This window comes from Nicotiana tabacum, chromosome 22, assembly GCF_000715075.1.
Source record: "Nicotiana tabacum cultivar K326 chromosome 22, ASM71507v2, whole genome shotgun sequence".
Lineage (NCBI taxonomy): Eukaryota > Viridiplantae > Streptophyta > Magnoliopsida > Solanales > Solanaceae > Nicotiana > Nicotiana tabacum.
In genome coordinates this window covers 229796131-229822533 of record NC_134101.1, presented here as the reverse complement: position 1 = coordinate 229822533, position 26403 = coordinate 229796131, and the positions used below count along the sequence as shown (strand labels likewise).

General features: G+C 38.2%; 1 protein-coding gene across 14 annotated transcripts; it reads left to right on the top strand.

Moving 5' to 3' along the window:
- Positions 1-815: 815 nt before the first annotated feature.
- On the top strand, positions 816-25881 carry LOC107772598 (uncharacterized; the record flags this gene model as incomplete). 14 transcript variants are annotated; one of them, XM_075243692.1, is given in 14 exon segments in its annotated part: positions 816-951; positions 1328-1480; positions 1974-2100; positions 15074-15227; positions 16996-17088; positions 17182-17341; positions 20759-20867; positions 21012-21440; positions 21524-21646; positions 21917-22058; positions 22126-22352; positions 22447-22505; positions 22700-22794; positions 25779-25881. In XM_075243692.1, coding segments are annotated over 7 exon segments (1167 nt in total), but the record flags the coding sequence as incomplete, so codon positions are not given.
- Positions 25882-26403: the final 522 nt, after the last annotated feature.

Here is a 26403-nt window from a genome sequence, read left to right as displayed (position 1 = left end):
TCAAGACTTTGTTGAGATTCCAACATTTTATCATCAAGAGCCTCCAATTCTGCGAATCGAAGTCGAGCACTTTCTTCATCAGTGATGCCTTCTTGAATAGCTAATCGTAATGAAGGTATTTGACGCTCGAGTGGCAAGATGGCTTCAACTCCATAAACGAATGCATAAGGGGTCACTTTTGTTGGCGTGTGGTGTCCTATATGCCCACGGAGCTTTCTCCATACGATCATGCCAATCCCGTTTGGATTTGGAGATGACTTTCTTTAACAAGTTGCATAGAGTCTTGTTGAATGCCTCGGCTAGACCATTAGCAACAACATTGTACATAGAAAGTTATGTTACTTGAAGCCAAAGAGTTCACAAATCTTGTTCATCAACCTATTGTCGAATGACTTGCCATTATCCGTTATTATGTAATGAGGAAGGCCAAAGTAATAGATAATATTTACTTGGATGAAACTTGCAACATTTTCCTTCCTTACTTCCTTAAAAGCAACGACTTCAGCCCATTTTGAGAAGTAATCAGTTGTATCCAAGATGTACAGGTGCCCACCAGAGGACTTTGGCAGTGGTCCAACAACATCCAATCCCCAAGCATCAAATGGCCAGGATGCAACAGTCAGGGGCAACACTTCAGTAGGTTGATGAATAAAATTCACATAGAATGTTTTTGCTCGTAAGGACTGTATTGTGCTTGAATATACTTTCTATCAAGTAGCAGGGTAATATCTGTTAAAATTTCTTCTTTTCCCCATTAAATTGTTCTCTAAGTTGAAAGATGTTCTCTTTCCCTGTGTTGGTGTAGAATAAGACTCTTGACATCTATTCTTCCCCTGTTGCAGATTATGTAACCTTCAGAATTCGTTACACTATAAACATGAAATGGCTCTCGATGCTGATGGAAGAAGACTTCTGGTGACATCCAACTCCCTGAGAGCGCCTATTTACCAGGTAAATTTGTTTCACGCTGATTGATGTGTTTAGGTCCCTTTGCCTTGATTGTTTCAGAGCTTAACTATTTGTTCATAAGCTCTAGGTTGGCCTCTATCTGAAAATGGAGATCACTTGTGGGGGTCACTGAATTTTCCCATCAGTAAACCAATAGGATCTCTCTTTTAGTAGTGGTTTATGAGTATTTAACAAGTACTGTTGGGAATAGCACTGCACATATGGTGTCAGAAGGCCTAGGAGCAGTCTTATAAGATGATGTTTCATCGGTCCTTGCTATGCCCCCTCTTCATTTCCAGTTACTGTTATTTCTTGCCTTGCTGGTTTACTTCAGTTTAAAGATTTTTTGACTATTAATAATTCCTCTTAATTGTCTTAGGTCCGCGATCATGCATATGGGATGAGAAGTCTTCCTCACAGTGCATCTATAACAACAGTAGACTGGCATCCGACGTTGCCCATCTTCTTGACTGGATCTGCAGATCACTCGGTTCGGGTTACATCTATAGCATGACAGCTTCTGGTTTCTCTTGTGAGTAGTTGTTTCGGATAGTCCGATGAATAGAAAATGTAAATTTTATTTTGTTATCCAGTGTGTCTATGTGGACCTTGAAAGCTATCTGTCCAATTTTATGTTTCGATTACAACCATTAGTCTCCCCAAGAGCAAGAGGGGTTACAACCATTTAAGTTTTGATTACAACCATTAGACAAGAGGGGTTGCTCTGATGGTAAGCAACCTCCACTTCCAACCAAGAAGTTGTGAGTTCGAGTCTCCCCAAAGAGCAAGGTGGGAAGTTCTTGGAGGGAAGGATGCCGAGTTTCTATTGGAAACAACCTCTCTACCCCAGGGTAGGGGTAAGGTCTGCGTACACACTACCCTCCCCAGACCCCACTAAGTGGGATTATACTGGGTGGTTGTTGTTGTTGTTGATTACAACCATTAGTCAAAGGCATTATTGAAAGCAACAGTAGAATATAAAGGTGCTAGCTTGGTGTAAATGAGGCTTACGGAAATATTAACAGGAAAAAAGGATACAGAAGAAGAGAGGTCTTGCTTCATGGACTCTTTGGGACCTTACGATGCCGCAAAAATCCTTCAGGCGTGGAGATTGTGCAATAGTGGATCAAATGATTTTGCTGTATCCAATCAGTATGTGTCAGCTTTGAACTATCGGATACATTGACGAGGGAATAGCGTCAAGTAATTAAATATATTGAGAATGGTTTTATATTAATTTGCTTATTGTATGTGTTTATTAAGTTAGTTTCATCAGTCAGTGTTTTGATTGTCATGAAAACAAATCAACTTTTGGAGCGCTGTCTATTAGGAGAAATTCAAAAATAGCCAGATTTACAACTGGTCGTTCAAAAATAGCCCAGTTTCAGAAGTAATCGAAATTTAGCCACTTTTCATGTAAAGATAAATTTAAGCGAAAACACTGTTCAAAACCCGAAAAATACGCAAGTATATTATACTGGAGTCAGCAAAGTATATCGGTCCAGCATAATATACTGGAGTTCATACACAGGTGCACCAGACTCCAGCATATTATGCTGTATCGGCCTTTGTTGCAGCAAAATAGTGATTATTTTTCATTGACTTCGTAAATGTTGACTATTAATACCCGTTCTCTACGATATCAAAAAAACATCAACCTTGAATATTGATGATCGAAAAAAGTCAAAATTATCCGTGTTAAAAATAACCCTTAATCCCACCAACCAAACTCCTCTCTTGCCATTTCTCTTCTCGTTTGGTCAGAGGTGGTTCAGATGGCAATTTTAGGGTTCTTGTAAGGTTAGTTGGTCGCTTTGATTTGGTGGACGAAACTGAAGAATCTTTCATTTTTAGCATTATCTTGCAATCTTTCTTCGATTAATGTAAGTGTTTACAACTTTAAGTTTAAAAATTATAGGGTTTGTTAAACCTGCAACTATTGTCTCTTTCTTGGGGTTTAATATGTTATCTGATTTATTTTCTGTACATTTATATTTTCTGTACGTTTATAGATTTGTTTTACACTCTTGTTTGTGGTTGTCCATGTCCTCTTTGTCCGATATGTAACAACTATGGGCTTTTTGGGATTTGTATATTTGTTATTGGGGGTTTCATTTTTTCTTTGCTGCTTGATATATTTAGACATTATGCCTTAGGATACGTTGATGTGATCCCTTATTCCCTTATTTTTTTTATTGTTGCATGTGGATGTATCTAAAGAATGATGATAAATAAAGTGAACTTCTATTTTAATCATGAGGATGTTTGGGAATTGGTACCTAAGCTATCTTATTCTAAAAGGCATAATGTGCACGTATTGAGTAGGTATGAAATAGACCATCTTTCTAACATTGATTTGTGTAGAGAATTCTGAGATACTACGAGTAGAAAATCAGGCAAAGAATTAGATCCAATGATTTCCATTTGAGATTCTAAAAGATTACCTCTTGATTGGTATTGCAATAATCTTGGTTGAAAGGATTTCGTGGATCTTAGTTTTTATTGCATTTGATTTTAATTATAAGAAGATTCTAATATTAGAGGTGGCCTATAAGTAACACTTTAGAACTCATTGTAAATCATCGTGAAGAGAATAACAATTTTCTCCTTAAGATTACTCTAAACACTTGTGTCTTTCTGCTGGCTTTGTCGTGAGCAAGATTTCTTTGATAAGACTATTCGTAAAATAGTCTTCTATTCATCTAATTATTTTCTTGTTTATTCGTCCTACATCAATTCTCGTATCCGAGCCCAGGCTCAACGTGACATGTATAATGATGACAGAGTGATGGTGCGAGACTCGGTTTGGATACGCTCATACAATAAGAAGCTAGTTGTGGCTTCGATTGCCATAAATCTTATAAAGATGTGGGTTGCACATAGTGAATCTAAAAAATTGACTCGTTGATTGTGGAAATGGGATACATGGAACTTAGTTCAAAGGGAAGAACCATGAATCGTGATAGTGAGCCACGTGAAACTTAGTTCGAGTGAGAATTGTTGGGTACTGTACGAACAAAGTCCCACATTAGTAGTTGAATAGATTGGGAGCCTACATATAACGTGTATGAATCTTTTAATGGGTTGGAGCCTTTTGAGAAAATCCATGCGGGCTTGGCTCAAAGCGGATATCATCATACCACGTTAAGAGTATCTTTGGGTCGTTTTAGCCCAACAACTAGTGTTAGAGCCAACGCTTTTCCTATGGCTGACGGAGCAACTGGAAGATCCCGTGACAACTAGATAGGAGGAGATGATCAAGGAAATCAAGCAACTACCGTTACTGCTACTTCCTTGACCTTCCAAGAGGAGTTTCGCGCGCTGCAGGAATATCTTGATCGTAGATTAGACGAGATGAATCTACATATAGATTTTCATAATACAAGTAGGAGGCCAAGGGGTGAAGCTGGGGAATTTGCCTAAGCATCACATGTTGAAGGACGCATCATTGTTCGTCCACGTAAACGACAAGTCATTCTAGAAGACACGGAGGACGAAGACGAAGACGAAGAAGATCTTGAGTTGTTCAACAGGGGGAGAGGAAATCAACAACGTCAAGCTGCACAATGATTTCCTCGGAATGAGGAGTTTTGCCTAAAGGTAGATCTTCCTACTTTTGCTGGCATTAAGGGGTTCACAGATTGGATTGCAGAAGTGGATAGATTCTTTGACTATATGGAGATTCCCGAGGAGCATAGGGTCAAATTAGTAGCCTACAAGTTAAAGGGTGTATCATTTCCTATTGGGAACGTCTACATGACACAAGACGTCGTGAAGGAAAGGGTCAAGTTCGTACTTGGTATCGAATGAAGAAACTGCTCAAGGGTCGATTTTTGCCCCTAGATTATGAGCAATATTTTTTTCTGCAGTATCAATGGTGCAGCTAAGGTGACAGATTTGTGCATGATCATACCACTAAATTCATGAGGCTTGCTGAACGCAACAATCTGATGGAGTTTGACAGCCAAAAAATAGCTAGATATATCAATGGATTAAATCCCTCAATCCAGGAAAAGATGGTATACAGATGTTGACAGATGTTGCCGAAGCACGAAATATGGCATTAAAAGCAGAAATGATGATGCAAGAGAAGAAGGGAGATTGGAGCAAGAAGAATCGCTTTTCGTCCGCACCAACGACTGTTGACCAGGATGCACCCACCTATAATTCCCAGAAACAAGCAGAAAAATTTGCTAATGATAGAGCTGTTGGGAAAAGACCAGTGAATGGAGCACACAAGCAAACACATGTGAATCCATATGGTAGACCAACTGAAAAGTGCTACGGTTGTCATCAAATTGGGCATAATACTAGTGATTGTCCACAGAGAAAGGGAATCAACATAGTAGAGTCGGGAGAACACATAGAAGATGGTGAAAAGGGTAATGAATTGATATATGGGCTGGATGGTGATAGTGATGGAGAGGATTTTGATGAAAGACAGATCTATGTAGTTCGAAAGATGATGCTAGTCCCAAAGAAGGAAGAGATGACTCAGCTCCACTTACTCTTTCGCATTGAAACTTTATAATTGATGGTGGTAGAAAAAAGAAAATCACTGGAAAGAGTATTATTGAGAAGATATAGTTACTACGGGAGAAACATCCAAATCCTTACAACATTGGATGGATCAAAATAGTAGGAAATATCCAAGTAGCAGAAAGATGCATACTTTCTCTCTTAATTGGGAAGTACAAAGATGAAGTGTACTACAATGCAGTAGACATGGATGCATGCCATCTATTATTTGGTAGGCCATAGCATTTTGACAAGGATGCTCACCATTTTGGATGAATGGTGTCGGTGATAAGAAATATTAAAGAAGCTATGTTCCTGAAACCAATTCGGCCGGATCCTAGCCAGAGAGATCCTAATCTACAGTGTTAATTCTATGGGACTCACGACCATAGGACTGGGGATTACCGACATCTTCGAGGAGAAGTGGCAACGCTGCTGAAGAATGGTCACCTCAAAGAGTTCTTAAGTGACCGCGCCAAGAACAACTATGGGAGAAGCCTGGATAATGTAGAGCCATCAAACCGACAGTGGAGTCACCTCGGATGAAAAGAAACATGATATACAGAGGAAATGAAGCAATGGAGTGATATTTTTTGGCAAAAAAAAAAGATGAAGATATCAGTGACTTATGGCAAGAGGATCCGAGAAGTCTAAGAAGATTACATCACCTTCATGAAGGAAGATGCTGATAGACTTCTTCTACTGCACAATGATGCTCTTGTAATTTCTCTTAATGTTTTAGGTTTCAAAATTAAGCGTGTTTTAGTTGATCCAGGAAGTTCAACCAGCATCATATAATGGAAAGTCTTGGAGCAAGCGAAGTTAATCGGAAACATAATTTTTGCGGCAAAGCTCCTAGATGGCTTCAATCTAACAAGTGTGACAACCTGAGGAGAAATTTCTTTGCCACCCATGTCGAAGGTGTAACGAAGACTACCCTGTTCAAAGTGGTAGAATTAACACTGTAGATTAGGATGTGCCTCTTGCAAAACTTGGAGTGCTTCTTCTTCCCCTAAGCATCGCAAGAGAATTCCCTCGAATGACCTTCTGTATAGAGTATCCTTGTAGTAAAGGAAGCGAGGTACACGACGGCGGATTTAAGTCCTTCTCCTCGGATTTTCTGAAAGCATCCCATAGCATAAGTAGTCGATAATGGGTTGTCACCATTCTTCTTTCCCACCTTCAGAAACAATGATAAGATGCTTGAGTTCATTTTCCTAATCTTCAACCTTATTTGGCGGCGGTACTACCCATTTTTGGCAGACAGTAACTTGCGCTTGATCACACAGGGTTAACGATGAAGCTAGGGCAACTAAAGCATCAGCCTTCTTATTTTCTTTCCTTGGAAAAATCTGAATAGTGACATCACCGAGCCACCCTACTATTTTTTTGCATAATCATGATATGGGCGTAGTTCAGGCTTCTTGACCTCGTAACTACCTAAAAGCTTATTGACCACTAACTAGGAGTCACCAAAGACTTGCAATTGCAATTGCTTCATATCAACGGTCATTTCAAGCCCAAATATTAATGCTTGATACTCAGCACCATTGTTAGAATAGAGTTGTGTCAAGGTGAAGGAGTATGGCAAGACTTCACCCTTGGAAGTGACAAGTACTATACTAGCACCAGCTCCTCCATGATGCGCAGCACCATCAAAGTACATCTTCCAAGGAGGTTGAACTTCAACGACCATTGCATCTTTATCAGGTAGTTCGTCAGTTAGCTCCCAGTAATCAGGTATCAGATGATCTACCAAGAAGTTTGCCAATGCTTATCCTTTTACATCCTTTTGAGGGATGCACAAAATCTCGAATTGTTGAAATTGGAGGTACCATCTCGCTAGTCGATCACTACGAACATGTTTTGACATCACGAAGTTGATAATATTTGCTTTAGAAACAAGACGGACAACATGAGCTTGAAAGTAGTGCTTCAACTTTTAAATTGAGAAGACTAGCGCCAAACACAACTTTTCAATTGGCGAATAATTCAGCTCGTTTGGTGTCATCATCCTGCTCAAGTAGTAAAGGGAGTTTTCTTTCCCTTCACTATTTTCTTGGGTCAACAACGCTCCAACAGACCTTTCTTGTGCTGAAATGTATAGTATCAGTGACTTTCCAAGTATAAGGGCTGCCAAAACTGGAGGCTTCATCAGGTAGGATTTAATGCTCTCAAAGGCATTGCTACACGATTGATCCCATTTGAAAGGGACACCTTTCTTCATAAGACGACTGAATGGTTGGTACCTCTCAGCTAGGTTTGAGATGAATCTCTTAATGTAAGCTAACTTTCCTTGCAGACTTTTCAATAGGGGTGGGCGTCGGTCGGTTCGGTCGGTTATTATGAAAGTACGATTCGATTTATCGGTTTTGTAATATTAATAACCAAATTAAACCAAAGTATTTACGGTTCGGTGCGGTTTTTTCAAAGTTCGGTTCTGTTATTTTTGGTTTATTCTTTTGGTTTTAAATGGTTCAAAACAATTTTATGCTTCTTTGGAAATGCCGGTTTTAAGAAAAGAATTCATTCTAATTTCTAACTGTCTAACTGGAAAACAATTCCATTTCTAACTGCCTATCTCCAATAGCAGTTGTTCGTGCCTATGACACTACTGTTTTTTCACTTGAGAGGCCCTTCTGCTAAACTCAACTTCCCACAATTCTCTGCCTCTGATAATTATATCGCCCGATAATTATTGGCTTTCCAAACAGACTAGAAAAGTCAATATATTTGTTGTTTTAGGTAGAGTTCAACGAATTGGCAGGTATATCGCGTATGATAGGTATAAATCTTGTTCCATTCCATCTAGGCAGTTCGCATCGTGATCTTCAAATGTACTCAAGATTCATATCTAAATTAACATCTTGCAAGTACTACGGAGGCCTACAAGAATTTGCAACTATACATAAAATAAAATGTATAATCTCTAAAACATTAAAAGACTTCATTTCCTCTCTCTCCCTATCATTTTGGTAAACTGTTTGGTTTAGTACTGACGCAATATTATATTTTTTTCAATTCGAAACCCGTCTTTTTACAAACAACTTAGTAATCAAAAGGTTCCCAATTTACCACGTATCAAACGACCCCTAAGCAACCAAGTCAAGAGGCATTTGGGTATTTGAGCATGGAAATTATAGTCATACTTTTCAATGGGATGGGAGAAACAGAGAAACTATTAAAATTAAAAGAAGAAAAACATACCCATAACCCCAACTACCAACGACTCAGTTTTCCCCCATCTTGATTAAAGCCTTAACTCCTCATTCATCCCTCGTAGCATTCCACACATGACTCAGATTGAGTATAATACTTAGCTTTGACTCAGATTCTTAATATTAAATTGAATGAATCCTTAACTAACACTCAACACTATAGTGAACACAACAGCAAAGCCTGCAACAGGACTTCACGTCCAAACTCCAAACTCCAAACAGTAGCAAAATATCGCACAATCACACTCGCACACAGCCTCAGAGGAAAAGAACCCTAAATCTAAGTTGGGAACTTGGGATTTGGGAAGTAACGTAAGTGACTATGGGGATAAATTGGGTGGGGTGGGCTTGGACTTGGACTATTGGCATTTGGGCTTCATCCTAAGATCATAAAATGGGTTATAACTTATAAGTTTTGAACTAATGCCTGTGAATTTCGGTTTTTCGGTTTAACCAAAAACCAAAATACAAAAACTGTAAACCGCACCGAAAAACCAAAAATTAATTTAAAATCGTGTACCGACCGAAAAACTGATTAAACCAAAACTAAAAAATCAAAATTTACGGCTCGGCCAATTTTTTTGGTTCGGTCGGTATTATGCCCACCCCTACTTTTCAATTCATGAATATTCCGAGGCTCGGGCATTTTCAAGATTGCATCTACTTTGGCTTGATCAATTTCAATCCCTCTATATCGAACAATGAAACCAAGGAACTTTTCGGAAGTAACTCCAAAGGCGCATTTCAATGGATTCATCCTAAGTTGGTACCTCCGGAGCAACTCAAACACCATTCTCAAGTCTTTCAAGTGACCGCCCTTCTCTTTTGATTTTACCACCAAGTCGTCAACATAGCATTCGACATTCTTATGGAGAGGATCGACGAAAATATTCTACATAGCCCTTTGGTAAGTAGCACCAGCGTTCTTCAAGCCAAAAGACATTACCTTGTAGCAATAAATACCCTTGGGGTGCGGAATGCAGTAAGCTCTTCATTTTTTTAGTGCCATGAGAATTTGGTTATAGCCCGATGAACCATCTATGAAAGACATTGCCTCGTAACTAGTAGTAGCATCGATTATCATCTCTAGAATAGGGAGCGGGAATTCATCTTTGGGACACACATTGTTGAGATCCATGAAATCAACGCATACTCGAATCTGGACATTCTTCTTCCTTATAGGGACAATACTTGAAACCCATGTTGGGTATTTAACTTCCCGAAAAAATCCAGCTTCAATGAGTTTGTTAACTTTGGCTTTGATCAAGGGAACCAAGTCCGGCCTAAAGCACCTTTGAGCTTACTTAACAGGACGAGTGCCATTCTTGAGTGCAAGGTGATGGACTGCTACTTTAGGGTCCAAGCCAGGCATTTCTTTGTAACTCCAACCAAAGACATTCCTAAACTCCTTGATTAACTCAATATAAGCGCTTTCTTCATCAACTTCTAGTGAAGCACTTAGGTAGGTAGGTCTTGGTTCTTCATCAGTGCCAAGGTTAACTTCTTCTAAGGCATCAATCGTTCCCTTCACCCCTTCTTCAAATTCTAGCGGAGCATCTTTTGCATCTTCATCTTCTTGAGGGTCCCCATCATTGAAGTATATGTGATAACATGGTGAAACATGCTCCAATTCTGCATTATTCTTCGTTGAAGATGGAACACCATTCTCACCTTTTACAATAACATGATATGAAAAACCCACATTTTCTTTATCTTTGTCACGTTTCTTAGTGTAGACGAGAGTATATGGCTTTACCTTTAGTACTTATTTACATGAAACCATAAGTTTTCGTTTGTCGCCTCATTCTAAAAGGAACCAAACTTTGGAAATCCTTAGAGAACTTCTGGATTTTAGGTGAAGCGAGCGTTCTTATGCTTTGAAAATTTCTCTGGAACTTGTTCCCCTTCTTTAATGGACCCAATCTCTCAAACACGGAAGTCTGTACAGTTGATTTTCCAAGTCGATAAAAAATAGAAGGCTTGTTAGAAGCAGCAAATTCATCTTCTACAATGATATAATTTATGCTCTCCCTTCTTATGGAGATGCACACTAGTGACGGTTGCTTGTATCTCAAACCTTCACGTGGTTGTCTTGTCGCAGTTTTTGATGGTAGCTTCCCTAACTTTGATGGCTCATTAGGATTGTATCCAACTTTTTCTAATATCTTGTAAGCGTTAGGATCAAAACCTTCACCTGTTCGCTTTGTAGGGAGTGCCACATTCTGTAAATGATTTTGGGCCACAAACATTGCAAATGGCATTGAGGACGACTTTACTGCCTCAATTCGTTTGACCGGAAGAGATAACCCCTTTAGCATATTAGTTTGGAGATTATATAATTCACCTTTATCTTTCTTCTTTTTAGGGATGTATTGGAGCGCATGAGTTACTTTCTTGCCGTGAGACTCAATGTTCCCTTTATGGGACTTATTTGGGTTGGGGTGTACCTTCTCAACAACAACTTTGGTTTTGTCAGCAACCACCTCAACTCTCTTAGCCGTGGACTCATCATTCTTGTCATTCATAACATCATCAACTTTTAGCTCCTTCGCAGTGCAGTTCTTCAAGTAGAACTTTGCATCAACGAAGTGTAACTCAGCCTCGGTGAATGGCTCATCATTGTTAATTATCTTCTTCTCGACTTCACCTTCGTAGTATTTCAAACATTGATGGTAGGTAGATGGAACCACTTTATTCTCATGTATCTAATGCCTTCCAAGCAAGATGTTGTATGAAGTCTTTGCATCGATCACATGCAACCATGCACTTGATTGCATATCTCCAATGATGATTTCCATCCTGATCGCGCCTATGGCTCTTTGCCCCTTGGTTGAATCCTTGGATCATCACACAACTTTCTGAGAGTTCGTTAATAGGAATACCAAGTTCTTTCACAGTGCAAATTGGCAAAATGTTCATTGAGGATCCTCCATCAACCAAAATTCTATTTACCTTTTTATCACACATATAGCCAACCAGGTACAATGGGCGGTTATGAAGAGTGTCACTAGCAGAAGATCGTCATTTGTAAACGTGACTTTTTCCTCACAAGCATTAACTTCTTCAGGAGTGGACTCGATGAGCTTTTCCGAAGATGGTGACAATGTTAGGTTATCACTCTTTTCTTCCCTTTTGTCAGCATGGCAACAAGAGGCATCGATACCCTCATAGGAAATCTTCGTGCGGAACCAACTTGGTAAAAACTCCTCCAAGGTCACTAGATTTCGTGGCTTTTGAGAGTGGTGCACCTCCACTTTTGCTCTCTTTAAGTGTTTAACTGGATTCCATCTCTTTGGTCTTTTTACCATCATCTTCCTTGTTGGTTGTTCAATTGATTCTTTTTATGTGCTCCTTCTGTGGTGCCTACGACGAGTTACCAATGTCCAACCTTCATCATCATCAGGTTGATTGACTTCAGCTTCGTCGTTCTCCAATAATTTTTTATATTTACTTTCTTTAAAACCACATAATTCATCCAAACTGAATGAGCCAAAGGTGATAGGGACTTGGTTTACGCTTGTTTTCTCATCTTCAAGCACGTTCTTCTTTTCGCTAGCCAGGTCCATAACTTTATCCTTGAAGACAAAGCACTTCTCCAGAGGGTGGCTCACAAGTCCATGGTATTTGCAGTAATTTGGGTCATTTATTTTCCTAGCTTTATTTGGTCGCTTCATCTCCTGAAGCTCAATGAGATTTAACTCGAGGAGTTCTTCAAAAATAGCTGGCACATTAGAATCCAGAAATGGGTACTCTTTCTCTTGCATTTCTTTTATAGTCAACTTTCCACTTGGCTTATCTTGAAAAGAAGTGGATTTCATACTCTTCTTCTTGCTCACCTTCGTTGTGAACTTCTCAGATGATGTGTTGACATTCATAGCTTCTTTGTTTTCAGATTTGGGTACGAACTTGCCATATTTTCCAACTTCTTGCTTATCGTTCCCTTTGCAAGGCTTATAGATAGGCAACCTTTCATTTCCCTCGGAGGCCATGCTCAACTCCATGTCATGGGCACGGGTCGCAAGTTCTTCAAATGTGGCAGGCTTGATACCTTGCAAGATGTAGCTAGCATAGTCCCCATTGCATGCCCTGGATGCACATCTGTATGCCCGAAGCTTCATTAAGCCTGTCTTTGCAGTTGAGGCTTGCATTCTTCCAACGATTGATAAAGTCGATAACTGGTTCACCCTTTCTTTAATGAGTATTTGTAAGTTCTATCATACTCACAATACGTCTCGTGCTATAAAAGCGATTGAGGAATTCTTGCTCTAGTTGATCCCAACTATCAATAGATCCAGCCTCAAGGTTCGTGTACCAATCAAAAGCTTTGAATGAGCGAACAAACTGCTTGATAAAGTAATCTCCATAAGTCCCAGCATTGTGGCATGTTTCAATGAAGTGCGCCACATGTTGCTTTGGATTGCCTTTGCCATCAAACTATTGAAATTTTGGAGGTTGATAGCCAGCAGACATCTTCAACATATCGATCCTTGAAGTGTACGACTTTGCGTAGGTAAAGAAGGACTTGGAAAAGACTTCATATTTGCTTTTTATAGTCCCTTCAATGAACTTCTTTAGTTGATTGATTGGAATCATCCCTTCCGAAGAGACTGGATTTTCCTTAGTGGAAGTAATTTGTCGTGGTGGAGGATCAATCTCTTGAACTTCTGGGAGTTTGCCAGGTGCATGGGTGTATTCTTCTTCCATCAAGACTCCCACCCTATCTGTTAGCTTGTCGATTCTAGCATCTTGATTTTGCATGCACTTGGTCAAGCCAGTGATTGCTTTTGTCAAATTTGCCAACTGCTCCTCCACAGATGAAGTGTTTGTCACCATGGCTTGCATAATTGTCATGGACGATGGAGAGTAGCATGGAATTTCACACAGATTGATCCTTGATTGGCTCGTGCTATGTGGTGTAAGTGGGGAGGATCCATCACTTGAAGCATTATCATCTTCCTTCACAACAGAGTGCTTGGATCCGGAGAGGTCAAGCAGAGCAAGAGTTTTCTTGATCTTTTCAGCAACATCGCTTCCTTCTTCAGGTGCGTATGTAGAAAATCTTGCTCCTTTTGAGGATGAAGATCGAAAACATGGGTTGATGCGGACAACACTTGGGTGTTTGTTGTCTTAACGAGCTTGCTTAGCTCCTCGTAACTGGTCCAAAGCTTGCAAAGGTAACATCGAGGATGCTTTCCACATCAGCATAGAACCTGGGATTAGCAGCCTTGGTGGAAGTTGAACTGGAGTTGATTTTCTTTGAAGCCATTTCAATGTTCTTGAACTTTAGTAATTGAAAAGTAGAGATGAGAGGTAGAGATTGTCCCACCGGGAGTGCCAGAATTTGTAGACAATAAATTTGTGTCGAGAAAATAAAATCAAGACCGAAAAATATCGCAACAATCTTAGTATTTTATTTCAAATAATATAAGTATACAATCTGTATGAATCCTCTAATTCTTCTTTCCAATAGTAAATAAATTCAAGGGCCTTTGAGCTTGATCTTGAATATATATTTGTTGTCACGCACGATGATCTTGAATTCAACTAGTACGAACTTTTGTTTGAACTCATACTCCTTGAACCTTAATTTGTTCTTCGTTCTTGAGCTTGAACTTAATTTGTTCTTCGTTCTTGAGCTTGAACTTAATTTGTTCTTCGTTCTTGAGCTTGAACTTGATTTCTTGAACTTGAACTTGTGCTTGAAGCTTGACACTTGTGGAGGAATTTGCAGCGTTTGATCCACGAGCTCTTTCTTGCTTCTTGTTATAACTTTTGGTATTTTTTCTGAGTTATGAAGACCCCTATTTATAGTTGTGGAAGGGAGTAGTTGCGATAAGAACAAACTATTTCTGACCAATCAAATTGAACTATGACAAGGCCGCATTTGATTGGCCGGAACATGTCACTTGCACACATGGCACGGTTTCACTGGCTCTTTAATTTTACTTGGCGTGCCTTGTCATTTTGACACGTGACACGATCCTCTTGGAGCTTCCGCTAGACTTTGGCGCGCCACGTCATTTGACACGTGACAACAAACTGGACCTCTAATAAGATGACATCTTGGGCCTAATGAAGTGGGCTCATCACTTTAGCCCAATTAAATGAGCTAACCCAATGATTAGGACATTTATTTAATCAATATATATTGTTTATATAATTAATTCAATTATATTAGCACATAATATTTATTTGGACTAGTATATTTAAAATATAATTCAAATTATTTATTGAATTTGAATCCAATAAATTTTACATGGCTACAGTTTACATTTACTTCATTATTATTATTTATTTCAATTGCAATCTACTTATCATTTTGTGTTAAGTTAATCACACGTATCCTTAAAACCTGTTACAAATTAAGTTGTTATGTATTTGATTTTGAGGCTAAACAAAAAGTTAGGCTCCACCAGCGAGCTTTTGAAGATCTGTTACCAGACCGTCTCTCTCGCCCTAACTGCACATTTGAGGCTACTACTGTGACTGAGACGCCGATTTGAAGTTGCGACTGGATCCGCTTGATGCTGCTTTATTATCCGGGTACAATCTTTTCTAATCTTTGCCTTGTGGCGTTGTTACTACGTATTTTATAATATCAGCCTTGCCGGCTTTGGATGTTATCGCGACTTGCGGTCGCTTTCTTGTCTGTGGTCTGTTAATATTTGTGAGGTTCTTCAGCTGACATTGATATTTTGTGGGTGGTTACTGCACCCTTTTGGTGATTCTATGAATTATCCTTTGTTATATCGTGCAAAAGCATGTCTCAAATCCCTGTTTCATTTGTTGATTGTTGTACATTGATGTTATTCTACTGCCTAGTTGCTAATGAATCAGTTTATGAATATTGTTTAAGAATTGTGCATTGAGTTTGTCTGGCAGGTTAGTTTTAACAGTTTAAAAAAATATATTCCTTCTTCTTTCCTGATGGATGAAAATCATCTTAGATAGAACTCTTGTTTATTATTGATCTCTTAGAAAAAAATCACACTTTTTTCTTTCATCTCAAACTCATAATCCCCTTATCTTTGTGAGATTATAGTATTCCAATACTATTTGTTTGGCACGGTTCAAAGGTCTCCTCTTCTTTTAGTTGTGCCTCTTAGGCATTTTTACTACGTGAGTTTACCTCTTTGATATTAATATATATTTCTTTTTTCTGTGAAATATATTCTATGCACTTTAAATTGGGGATAGCCATATCTTTAGATTCGATATATTCAGATGATCTGTCTTCACTGGTGTAAGTACCACCTGGCATTAGTCATATCCATTCCTTGGTATTTCATTTACTTGCTGATCTCATTTGGTCATATAAGCACGCCAAAGCCGCTTGTTTCCTGGAGTACGGTATGATAATGTTTAGGATTTTACGGATGTCCTATTTACATACATCTGAGTTGCTTCTCTCCTGCTGCGAGTGTAGTGAATCTTTGTGCTGCTGAGTTGGTGACAAGTTTAGCAGAGGTGAAATGCTTTAAATATGTATGTTAGCACACTCAATGTTGTGTACATTCTTTTAGAATGTAGTGCTTGGTGTTTAGTACTTGAGTTTTTTTATCAGCTCGCATAATAGAGCATACAGATGTTAAATGCACTGAAATTTGGGTGTTAAAGAGTTCAAATATAGATAAATTGAGCTATATTCAACTTTCTGGTTGCAAAGTGGTTATGTGCATGACCGACTTTCGAATTTGTGATTGAAGCTTCGTCGAGAATTGATTTTGATGATTTTCTAGATAAGTCGAACTTTTACTATGGTGCGATTTTCTTTGCCTGTGGCTTGCTGCATTATACATTTAGGAGCATGTGGTTCTGAGATCATATGAGGTCTATGTAATAATGAAGTATACCAGATGGTCTACGGGGGAGTACAAATTAGGCTAGCTAGTTCTAAAGTGGAATCTATCCCATTAAAGTTGACAAAGAAGATTTGAACTACTTCTAGTCTTTAATTTGTTTGTGGCCTCTTATCAGTTTATCTAGCTATAACTTAAATGGTGTTAGCATAGTTCACTTAAGGGATACATAATCTATATCTTGATTTCAATCCTGCTAGACTACTGTTCAATCATTTAGGAAGTGGAAACTACTGTCTGTAGTCCTAATATTCTAAAGTTCAGGGCTCTAGTTTATAAATTTATTGGAGTACAAAAGTGCAGTTTTTTTAGTTAGCTAAAGATGTCCTGCAAGGTTTATGTGTCATAGCTACTAGCTAGTATTTTAAAAGAATACAGAAACAAAAATAGAACTTTGCCACTTCATATATCACTTTGTCATCTTTTTTATTTGCTTTTCATTGTAAAAAAAGGGAGGGGGACGGAAGAAAAAAGCAAGATTGGAATAGTCAGGTGCAACACCCAAGTCGGTCCGAACACCACCGCCATGAATTAAAAAAAACAAGGTTGGAAAGAAACAGAAAATGGCGTATTGTGTAAGTTCGACGATTCGTGGGAAATTATCTCTCTTAAAGTTGGCTTCTGTGTATGGAATGCAGAATTTGAGACTTGATTTTGGATCAATTGACTACGCCTTGTAAGCAAAAGAGATGAGGGAGTGAAAGGTGGAGGGAATATCCGGACGGCGAGGATGGGAGTGTGGAAAAACAGAAGTGGCTTGATGAGATGGAGGAGCTGCAGTCATCACTTGTTTGGATGGTTTGTACGTTTATTTTGATTCTTTATTTAAAATTGATTGCATCGTATTATTAAATTTATTACTACCGTTGGATGCGCTAACACAAATCATATCAAATTGTGATTTGAATTATATGTAAATAATCTTAAAATATAAACGTTCCAGATAAAAACTATAGATAATTATTAGATTAATATGAAGCAGGACATGAAATCATTTTGCAAATCTCATAGTGGATAACCTGTTTTCTTTTTCTATATTTATAATAATCCAACATCTTAATTTTAGTATTTGCATTTCATTTTGTTATTAATATTAAAAAAAATTATATATATATCATGCGGTGATTTGTCTTGTTTGAGCATATTAGATCATACTATTTTAATAAAAAAATTACTATCACTTTATTTTTCATCTCAACTCAAATAAGTTTTATTATTTTGAATTTTTTCACAAATTTTTGGTTCTTTGGTTATAGTTGTAATATATCTTCCTTTTATAATCATCGATAAATAGTTATTTTTATTCTTGAAATTTAATGTTTTTTGTGCTTTTATCCTATTATTCAGAATTCTTTTACTATCTAAGTCTATCAATAATATTTTATAATATTATTATTTTTTTTTTTTAAATTAATTTAAAATATAAGTATCCTCACACCTTTCTTATGTTGGATCCTATGAAACTGCTCATATCCTACTCATGCAATCTCATCTTTCCGTTGCGCTTTTGGGCGGGATGCGTTTTCACTTCTTGTTATCTTATGAATCATATGCCATCCTCAGCTATCCAAAATCAAGTTCTATTTTCTGTCTTATTTCCCCGCTCACGGCTCACCTTTGTTCTCTTCCACCCCGTATCTTAGGAGCACGTGTTTTGTTCATAACCTTACTCCAGGAAAAGATAAGTTAGCTCCTCGTGCTTTTAAGTGCATATTTTTGGGTTACTCGAGAACACAAAAGGGATATCGATGCTATTCTCCTGACCTCCGGTTGTACCTTATGCCCATTGATGTTACCTTCTTTGAAACCCAGTCATACTTCATAGATCCAGGTGATTACTTAGATATTTCTGAGGTGCTACCAGTTCCATCTTTTGGAGATTCAGTCACTATTTCCCATTCATCTTCCTCCACAACTCTAGCTCTACCACCTACAGTTCCAGTCCCAGCTCCACCACCTATAGTTCGAGTTCCAGCTCTACCACCTACAATTCGAGTTTCAGCTCCACCACCTACAACTCCACCACGCCTGCTTATCATCGTCGTCTGCGCCCAACATCAGGCCTAGCTGATTCACGTCCAGCACTTGACCCTGCGCCTATTGCAGACTTGTCTCCTCTTAGTCAACCGATTGCACTTCGCAAAGGTATACGGTCCACACTTAATCCTAATCCCCACTATGTCGGTTTAAGTTATCATCGTCTGTCATCACCCCATTATGTGTTTGTATCGTCTTTGTCCTCTGTTTCCATCTATAAGTCTACAGGTGAATCACTGTCTCATCCAGGATGGCGACAGACTATGATTGACGAGATGTCTGCTTTACATACGAGTGGTACTTGAGAGCTTGTTCCTTTTCCTTCAGGTAAATCTACTATTGGTTGTCGTTGGGTGTATGCAGTCAAAGTTGGTCCAGATGGCCAGGTTGATCGACTTAAGGATCGTCTTGTTGCCAATGGGTATACTCAGATATTTGGGCTCGATTATAATGATACTTTCTCTCCCATGACTAAAATAGCATTAGTCCACCTTTTTCTATCCATTGCTGCTGTCTGCCATTGGCCTTTCTATTAGTTGGACATTAAGAATGTTTTTCTTCACGGTGATCTCGAGAATGAGGTTTATATGGAGCAACCACCTGGTTTTGTTACTCAGAGGGAGGCTATTGGCCTTGTATGTCGGTTGTGTCAATCCCTCTATGGTCTAAAGCAGTCTCCTCGAGCCTAGTTTGGTAAGTTCAGTACAGTGATTCAGGAGTTTGGCATGACTCCTAGTGAAGCCGATCACTCTATATTTTATCGGCATTCTGCTCCAAATTTCTGTATTTATTTGGTAGTTTATGTTGATGATCTTGTTATTACCGGCAATGATCAGGATGGTATTACTAGGTTGAAAACCATCTCTTTCAGCACTTTCAGACTAAGGATCTGGGCAGATTAAAGTATTTTCTAAATATTGAGGTCGCTCAATCTAGCTCAGGTATTGTGATCTCACAATGAAAGTATGCCTTGGACATTCTTGAGGAAACAAGAATGACAGGTTGTAGACCTGTTGACACTCCTATGGATCCAACCAAATCTAAACTTCTATCAGGACAGGGGGAGCCGCTTAGTGATCCTGCAAGATATAAGCGGCTGGGTTGTAAATTAAATTACCTCACAGTAACCAGACATGACATTTCCTTTTTGGTGAGTGTTGTGAGTCAGTTTATGGATTCTCCCAATGATAGTCATCGAGATGCAGTTGTCCACATTGTTCGGTATATAAAATCAGCTCCAGGCAAAGGATTATTGTTTGAGGACGAGGCCATGAGCAGATCTTTGGATACTCAGATGCTGATTGGGCAAGATCACCTTCTAATAGACGTTCTATGTTTGGATATTGTGTTTTAGTAGGAGGTAATTTGGTATCTTGGAAGAGCAAGAAACAGAATGTTGTTGTTCGGTCTAGTGCAAAAGCAGAGTATCAGGCAATAGCTATGGCAACATGTGAGCTAGTTTGGATAAAACAGTTGCTCAAGGAGTTGAAATTTGGTGAGATCAACAAGATGGAACTTGTGTGTGATAATCAAGCTGCCTTTCATATTACATCAAATCCGGTGTTCCATGAGAGAACTAAACACATTGATATTGACTGTCACTTTATTAGAGAAAAGATACTCTAAGGAGATATTACTATAAAGTTTATGAAGTCGAATGATCAACTTGCAGATATTTTCACCAAGTGCCTCACTGATCCTCGTCCCACATAGAATAAGAGTAGGATATGTATTGTATAAATATTGTTCCTTGTATTATAATTGAATAAAATATCGATAATATATTTTTCTCCCGTGCTTTCTCACATATAACTGTTCAACAATAACTTTTTCCGGCATACTCGGATCGGCTTTCTAGTTTTGATTTGCTAATTCAAGTTGTTTAGATACCTTGAGTGGGACATGTTGAAAGTCAAAGAAAATTAATTTAGTTATATAACAGAATGTTCTAGATTCATTCTGTTTCAGGTTAGTAGTATAGAAAATTCTTCCTAATTTTGTCATACTTAGAAATCTCGGTATTTAAGTAATTTTCTTATTCCATGTAGTCTAACTTTCCTTTTCTCTAATAGTAAACTCGACCCACACTCAATTCAAGACAAATTCTTCTTTTTTTGGGTCCTTTTTTCTCTCTATTTTCAGAATAATCATGGAACCAATTTATGCCTATGTTTGCAGAGCTTGCCAGACTGTTTCTGGAGCAGCTGGAGTTCAGCAGTGGTTATTGATTCCTGGATTTCTTTTTATTCCATATAAGTTCAAAGGGTAAATTTTCTATTGTCCTGTGGTAAGGATTCAGCAGATTGCCACCATATTTACAGTTCAAAGTACTTGTGAAGTTACAGAGTGTTTCGTATTGCCATATCTAATGGCTGTGTGCTCGTGGGTACTTGTCTTATGAGGGGAGTAAGCATCTTTTTGTCTTTCCCAGGTTCTGAAGGCATGCCTGTCCTTGTAAGTGCTCAAGGAAAGATGGAGAATATGCTGTATGCAGAGGAGCTTGTCAGGGAATTTCTAGTATTCAGAGGCTTTACGAACACCCTGCAGGCTTTTGACAAAGAGTTGGGTACTGATATTGGCAAAGTATTTCAAGTTGATAAGATATTAGACTTAATTTTCTCCATTTACGTGCCCAAGTTCCAAGCTGAAAACCTGATTGAACTCCTTCGCTTTTTCAAGCAGTGCTTTTCTTCTTATGAGACAGAACTTATTTCTATCATATCAAACTTAGATGTCTCTATTTTACGGTATTATATCGTTTATGCCATACAAGCTGGCAGAAAGGACAAAGTGATAGAGTTGTTTGACATACATGGGAGTGAATTGCTGCAAAAAGACCAAGAGTGGGCCTCGTGGTTTGGTGGGTCCTCTTTCAGTTATCTATCTTACTAAATTATGAAACTTTCTTCTCATATTAAATTGACATGTAAACATTTCATGCAGCAATTCCATATATTAAAACTCCTCAATCAGATCCCCAGTTTCGGGTATACTTTTCTAAGGAGTGGTCCAATGCTCTACATCTATCTCTTAGAAATTTTGTAAGCAAGATGTTTAATGGCACTCATATCCTTAAGTATATATTGTCACATTTTTTATCCTAGTTATCACATAAATTTTCTAGCTTTTAATTCGAGTAGTTGCTCTACAAGTGATAATAATAATAGTTCTGTTGATATCTTTGGACTTGGTTGTTTAGGAAGTAGATTCACTCACCCTGATGCATGTCATCGATGATGGACAGTCTACCATGTTGCAGATGTTTGCTTTTTAATTGTTAACCATATGTTTTCTTTACCACTGTGCTTTCATTGAGTTTCTCCTTAGCCATGTCACGTATCCCTGCGTTAATGAAGATCAGTTCTGAAAGGAACATGGTGAGTCGCCTCAAAGGAGATATCAAGCAACTTAATTTCAAACTTGCACAACTTCAAGCATTGTTGGAGGAAAAAGAGGCTCAGCTACACCAGTTTAGGAGGTGAGAGCAGTTACATTGGGTTCTTACTGAAAGTTTAAAGGCTACTAACTGCATTGTTTGATCTCAGTAATGCTTTGTTAGCAACAGAAGTCATTGTCGGGACAAACAGCTCATTGAATCCTCATCCTGGTTCGGGGGAACCTACAGTTTTCAGACCTATGGCATCTCGTGATATTTGTGTTTCTGCAACTTCACAAGCAGGTGAAAGAGAACCTAAACACATTGATGATATCAGGCCTGATGATACTCAAGTTTCAACTTCTAAAATTAGTAGTCAAACTCAGAGTGAGAGAAGTGATGTCTCCTCCCCCTCCTCCTCCTCTTCCTTCTTCTTCTTCTGATGATGATGATTCATTCTGAAATGAGCTATTACGTGATCTTTCGACAGACACTGGAAATGGAGCGCAGAGAGAAGAAGAATTCTCTGAAGTGAGAGTGGACTTCCAGGTAGACTCTTTTAAGAGACAATATTGAGTTTAATAGGCTGGGTTTCAGGTCTTTTCTCTCTAATTACTTCAGCAGCTCCTGTCTTCATTTTCGATTGATGCTTATTCTAACATAATAGACATATAAGCGGTATTTATTCTTCCTTTGGACACTGAGGTGGGGTTAATTGATAACTCTGCAATCATATTTTACAGGAGACATTCTTGGGCCACACAAGTCCAATAAGTCGTTGCCGTTTTTCTGCTACTGGGGACAATGTTGCCAGTGCTTCTGTGGATGGGACAGTTAGGTATGTTCCCCTAACTTACATGCATCCTCGTGTAAATGTTGCTGAAAAAATGGCTAAATTGTTTGAAGTACCTTATCTAAAGTGATAAAGTAAAGCTGAAAACAGCTTTGATGTACCTTATCAGAGATTTGATTAGGATTTTATTTGATTTAATATTGTAATTATGCACTTGAAGTTTTTCATTTGATTTAATTTTGTAATTATGCACTTACCAAATTGTATACACTTAATATTTCCTACATTCTTCATGTTATTGTTTTCCATTGCGTCATATGTCAGTAAATGCTTGAGTAGTTGATGAGAGATATTTTATCAAATGGGACAGAGGGAGAAGGATGATTCCATTTGGTAGGTAAGATAAGCGTTACTGCACTAATAGCCTGTTTGGCCAAGCTTCTAAAATTATCTTATTTTGAAAAGTGCATTTCAGAAAAGTACTTTTGGTGAAAATTAGATTGTGTTTGGCTAATCAATGTGAAAGCACTTTTGAGTAGCAATTAGCGTTTGACCAAGCTTTTAGAAAATGTTTTAAGTATATTTTTCCCAAAAGCGCTTTTCAAAAAAGTACTTTGGGAAGAAACTACTTTTTTTTGCTTCTACTCCGTACACTCCTTTTCTTCCCAGAAGCTTGGTCAAACACCTCAACTTTGGAAAAAAAAATGCTTTTGGCTTTGGAGAAACTTGGTCAAACATGCTATATATGGAGTAGGAGGATTGTAAATTTACACATGTACTTTGCCAAACTTTTTTAGGCCAGCAATTATGGAGGTTTGCACATGAAGACCAAAATAATAATAACAATATACCTAGTGAAATCCCACAAGCGGGGTCTGGGAGAGTTGTGTGTACGCAGACTTTACTCTTGACTTTGTGAAGATAGGGAGTCTGTTTTCGATAGACCATCAGCTCAATGAAAGCATGAAACCAAGTCACGTGAATAAAGATGTTCAAGAAAAAAATGGGAGTAGCCGATACAAGTATGAAACCAGTGTGTGGAAGGGAATTGTGAGAAAACACGAGAGAAAAATATATTATTGATATTCTCTTTAAGTGTTTTTCAATAGCCTTATTTATAACTATACACAATACATATTCTGCTCCTATTCCATGTGAGACTAGGGTTATTTACATAACTATCTAATACTCCCCCTTAAGCCGGTGCATACAAATCATATGTACCGAGCTTATTATATATATAACTAATACGAGGACTAGTGAGAGACTTGGTAAAAATATCTGCAAGTTGATCATTTGACTTCACAAATTTTGTAGCAATATTTCCTGAGAGTATCTTTTCTCTGACAAAGTGACAATCAATCTCAATGTGTTTAGTTCTTTTATGGAGCATCAGATTTGGTGCAATATGAAGGGCAGCTTAATTATCACACACAAGTTCCATCTTAGTGATCTCACCAAATTTCAATTCCTTGAGCAAATGTTTGATCCAAACTAGCTCACATGTTGCCACAACCATTGCTCGATATTCTGCTTCTGCACTAGATCGAGCAACCACATTCTGTTTCTTGCTCTTCCAAGACCAAATTACCTCCTATTAAAACACAATATCCAAGAAGGTGATCTTGCCCAGTCAACATCTTAGTATCCAACAATTTGCTCATGGCCTCGATCTTCAAACAATAATCCTTAGCCTGTAGCTGATTTTATATATCGAAGAATGTGTCAACTACATCCCAATGACTATCACAGGGAGAATTCATAAACTAACTCACTACACTGTGGTGGTATTGGTTTATGCACAACACCGGTAACAAATGGTGTTGGCGCAAACAACCACTGGAAAAGTTGCACGACGACTGTTTCTTCTTGGAATCGTTGGTAGATTGCACGAGTATTTTCTCACTACCGCTCTGATACCATGTGAGAAAGCACAGAAGAAAAATATATCATTGATATTCTATTAAGTGTTTTACAATAGCCCTATTTATAACTATACACAATACATATTTTACTCCTATTCCATGTGAGACTAGGGTTATTTACATAGCTATCTAACAGGAACTGTGAAAGATAAGGAAAAAAGATTTATAATTCATTAATTTTGCAAGTGGTAATAGTAGGCATGTTTTATTTTGGTTGGATGTTTGGTATAGTGGCACAACTCCTAAAAACATGAATTTATCACTCCATTTCTATAACTGTATAAAGATGGATAAGGAGGCTATGATGGCCAAGATTTCAAGGAAGGAGATTGTATCCTGTGACTTCTCTTTCAGGAGACCTGTTCAAAAACCCAAAATAGATCTTAGAACGGGATTAGTTGAACCATTTCTTACAGAACGTCTATTGATGTAAACAGTTTGGGGAGGTCGAGAGATTGCTAGAAGGAGAAGCTTCACAACAATTTTCAGTTAAATCATATTATAATTGTTTGTGTAGCACTAGAGACGCGAGTGCATGAGGATAGCACTAACATTTCTTACATGTTTTATGGCTGGGATGCCATTCTGACGGCAGATTATCTGAAGGAATGAAAATGCATAGTAAATTGGTGTTGGTGTAAGAAGCATATGGGAGGTGAATCATCTTTTACTAAATTGCATTTTCTGACAGTTTTGAGCTCTAGTTTTCTCCATGTCTAATTGATGGAGAGCTGCCTAGAACGGCAGCAGAGGTTATGGAGCTGGGGGATGAAAAGGCTGGAAACCAGAAAAAAGAACTATGCAAGGATACTTCTCATTGTATTTTTTGGGTAATTTAGAGAGAAAATAATAGAATTTCAAGGGTGTAGAGAACTCTTTCTGGAGATTTAAGAGCTCCCTTTTGTTTCATTTATTCTTTTTCCTGAGATCACTCTTTGCTCATTTATTCTTTGGTGTAAAAGGATTTAAATATATATGGGGTTTGATGTATATCCGCACTCTGTAGAGTGTCACCATCTTGGTGTATTATCGATGAAACTTTTTGACTTGCCCAAAAATATCTGAATCCGATACTTGTATTGATGTTAATGTATTTTTATGAAGGATATGGACATATGACTCATCAGCACCAGCATCAAGAAATGCAACCATCTATTGTGGGGCAGAGATCATGTCACTTGAGTGGGAGTGCAAATCTGACCGTTTGGTATAGACACTGCCAATATTATATACATACATTATGTTTCCATGATTCTTGTTTCTTTTTCATGAAAATTAGTATAGTTGCTGTCACACCACCTTTTTGCGCGCCCGCCCCCGAAGGGTTAAATGCGCGAGGGAGTTTTTCCAATTTAAGTGACAATATTCGAAATGGGATTATTTATTTAATTCAGAGTCGCCACTTGGGAAAGGTTTGGCTTTTGGTGTCCCAAGTCACCGGTTTATCTTGAATCCCAAATCGAGGAAATTTTCGACTTTTCCAAATGAAGTCTGCGAACCAGAAATTCTAAGTAAGGAATTCTGTTGACCCGAGGGAAGGTGTTAGGCACCCTCGAATCCCGTGGTTCTAGCACGGTCGCTTAAATTGTTATAATGGCTAAATATCTGATTTAAATACATGTTGTGACTTATGTGCTTTTATTAGATTTAAACCTCTTTTATTATTACCATTTATTTTATAGAATTGCAACGTCGCGAAAATGCATCTCAAACCACGTCACAATCAATG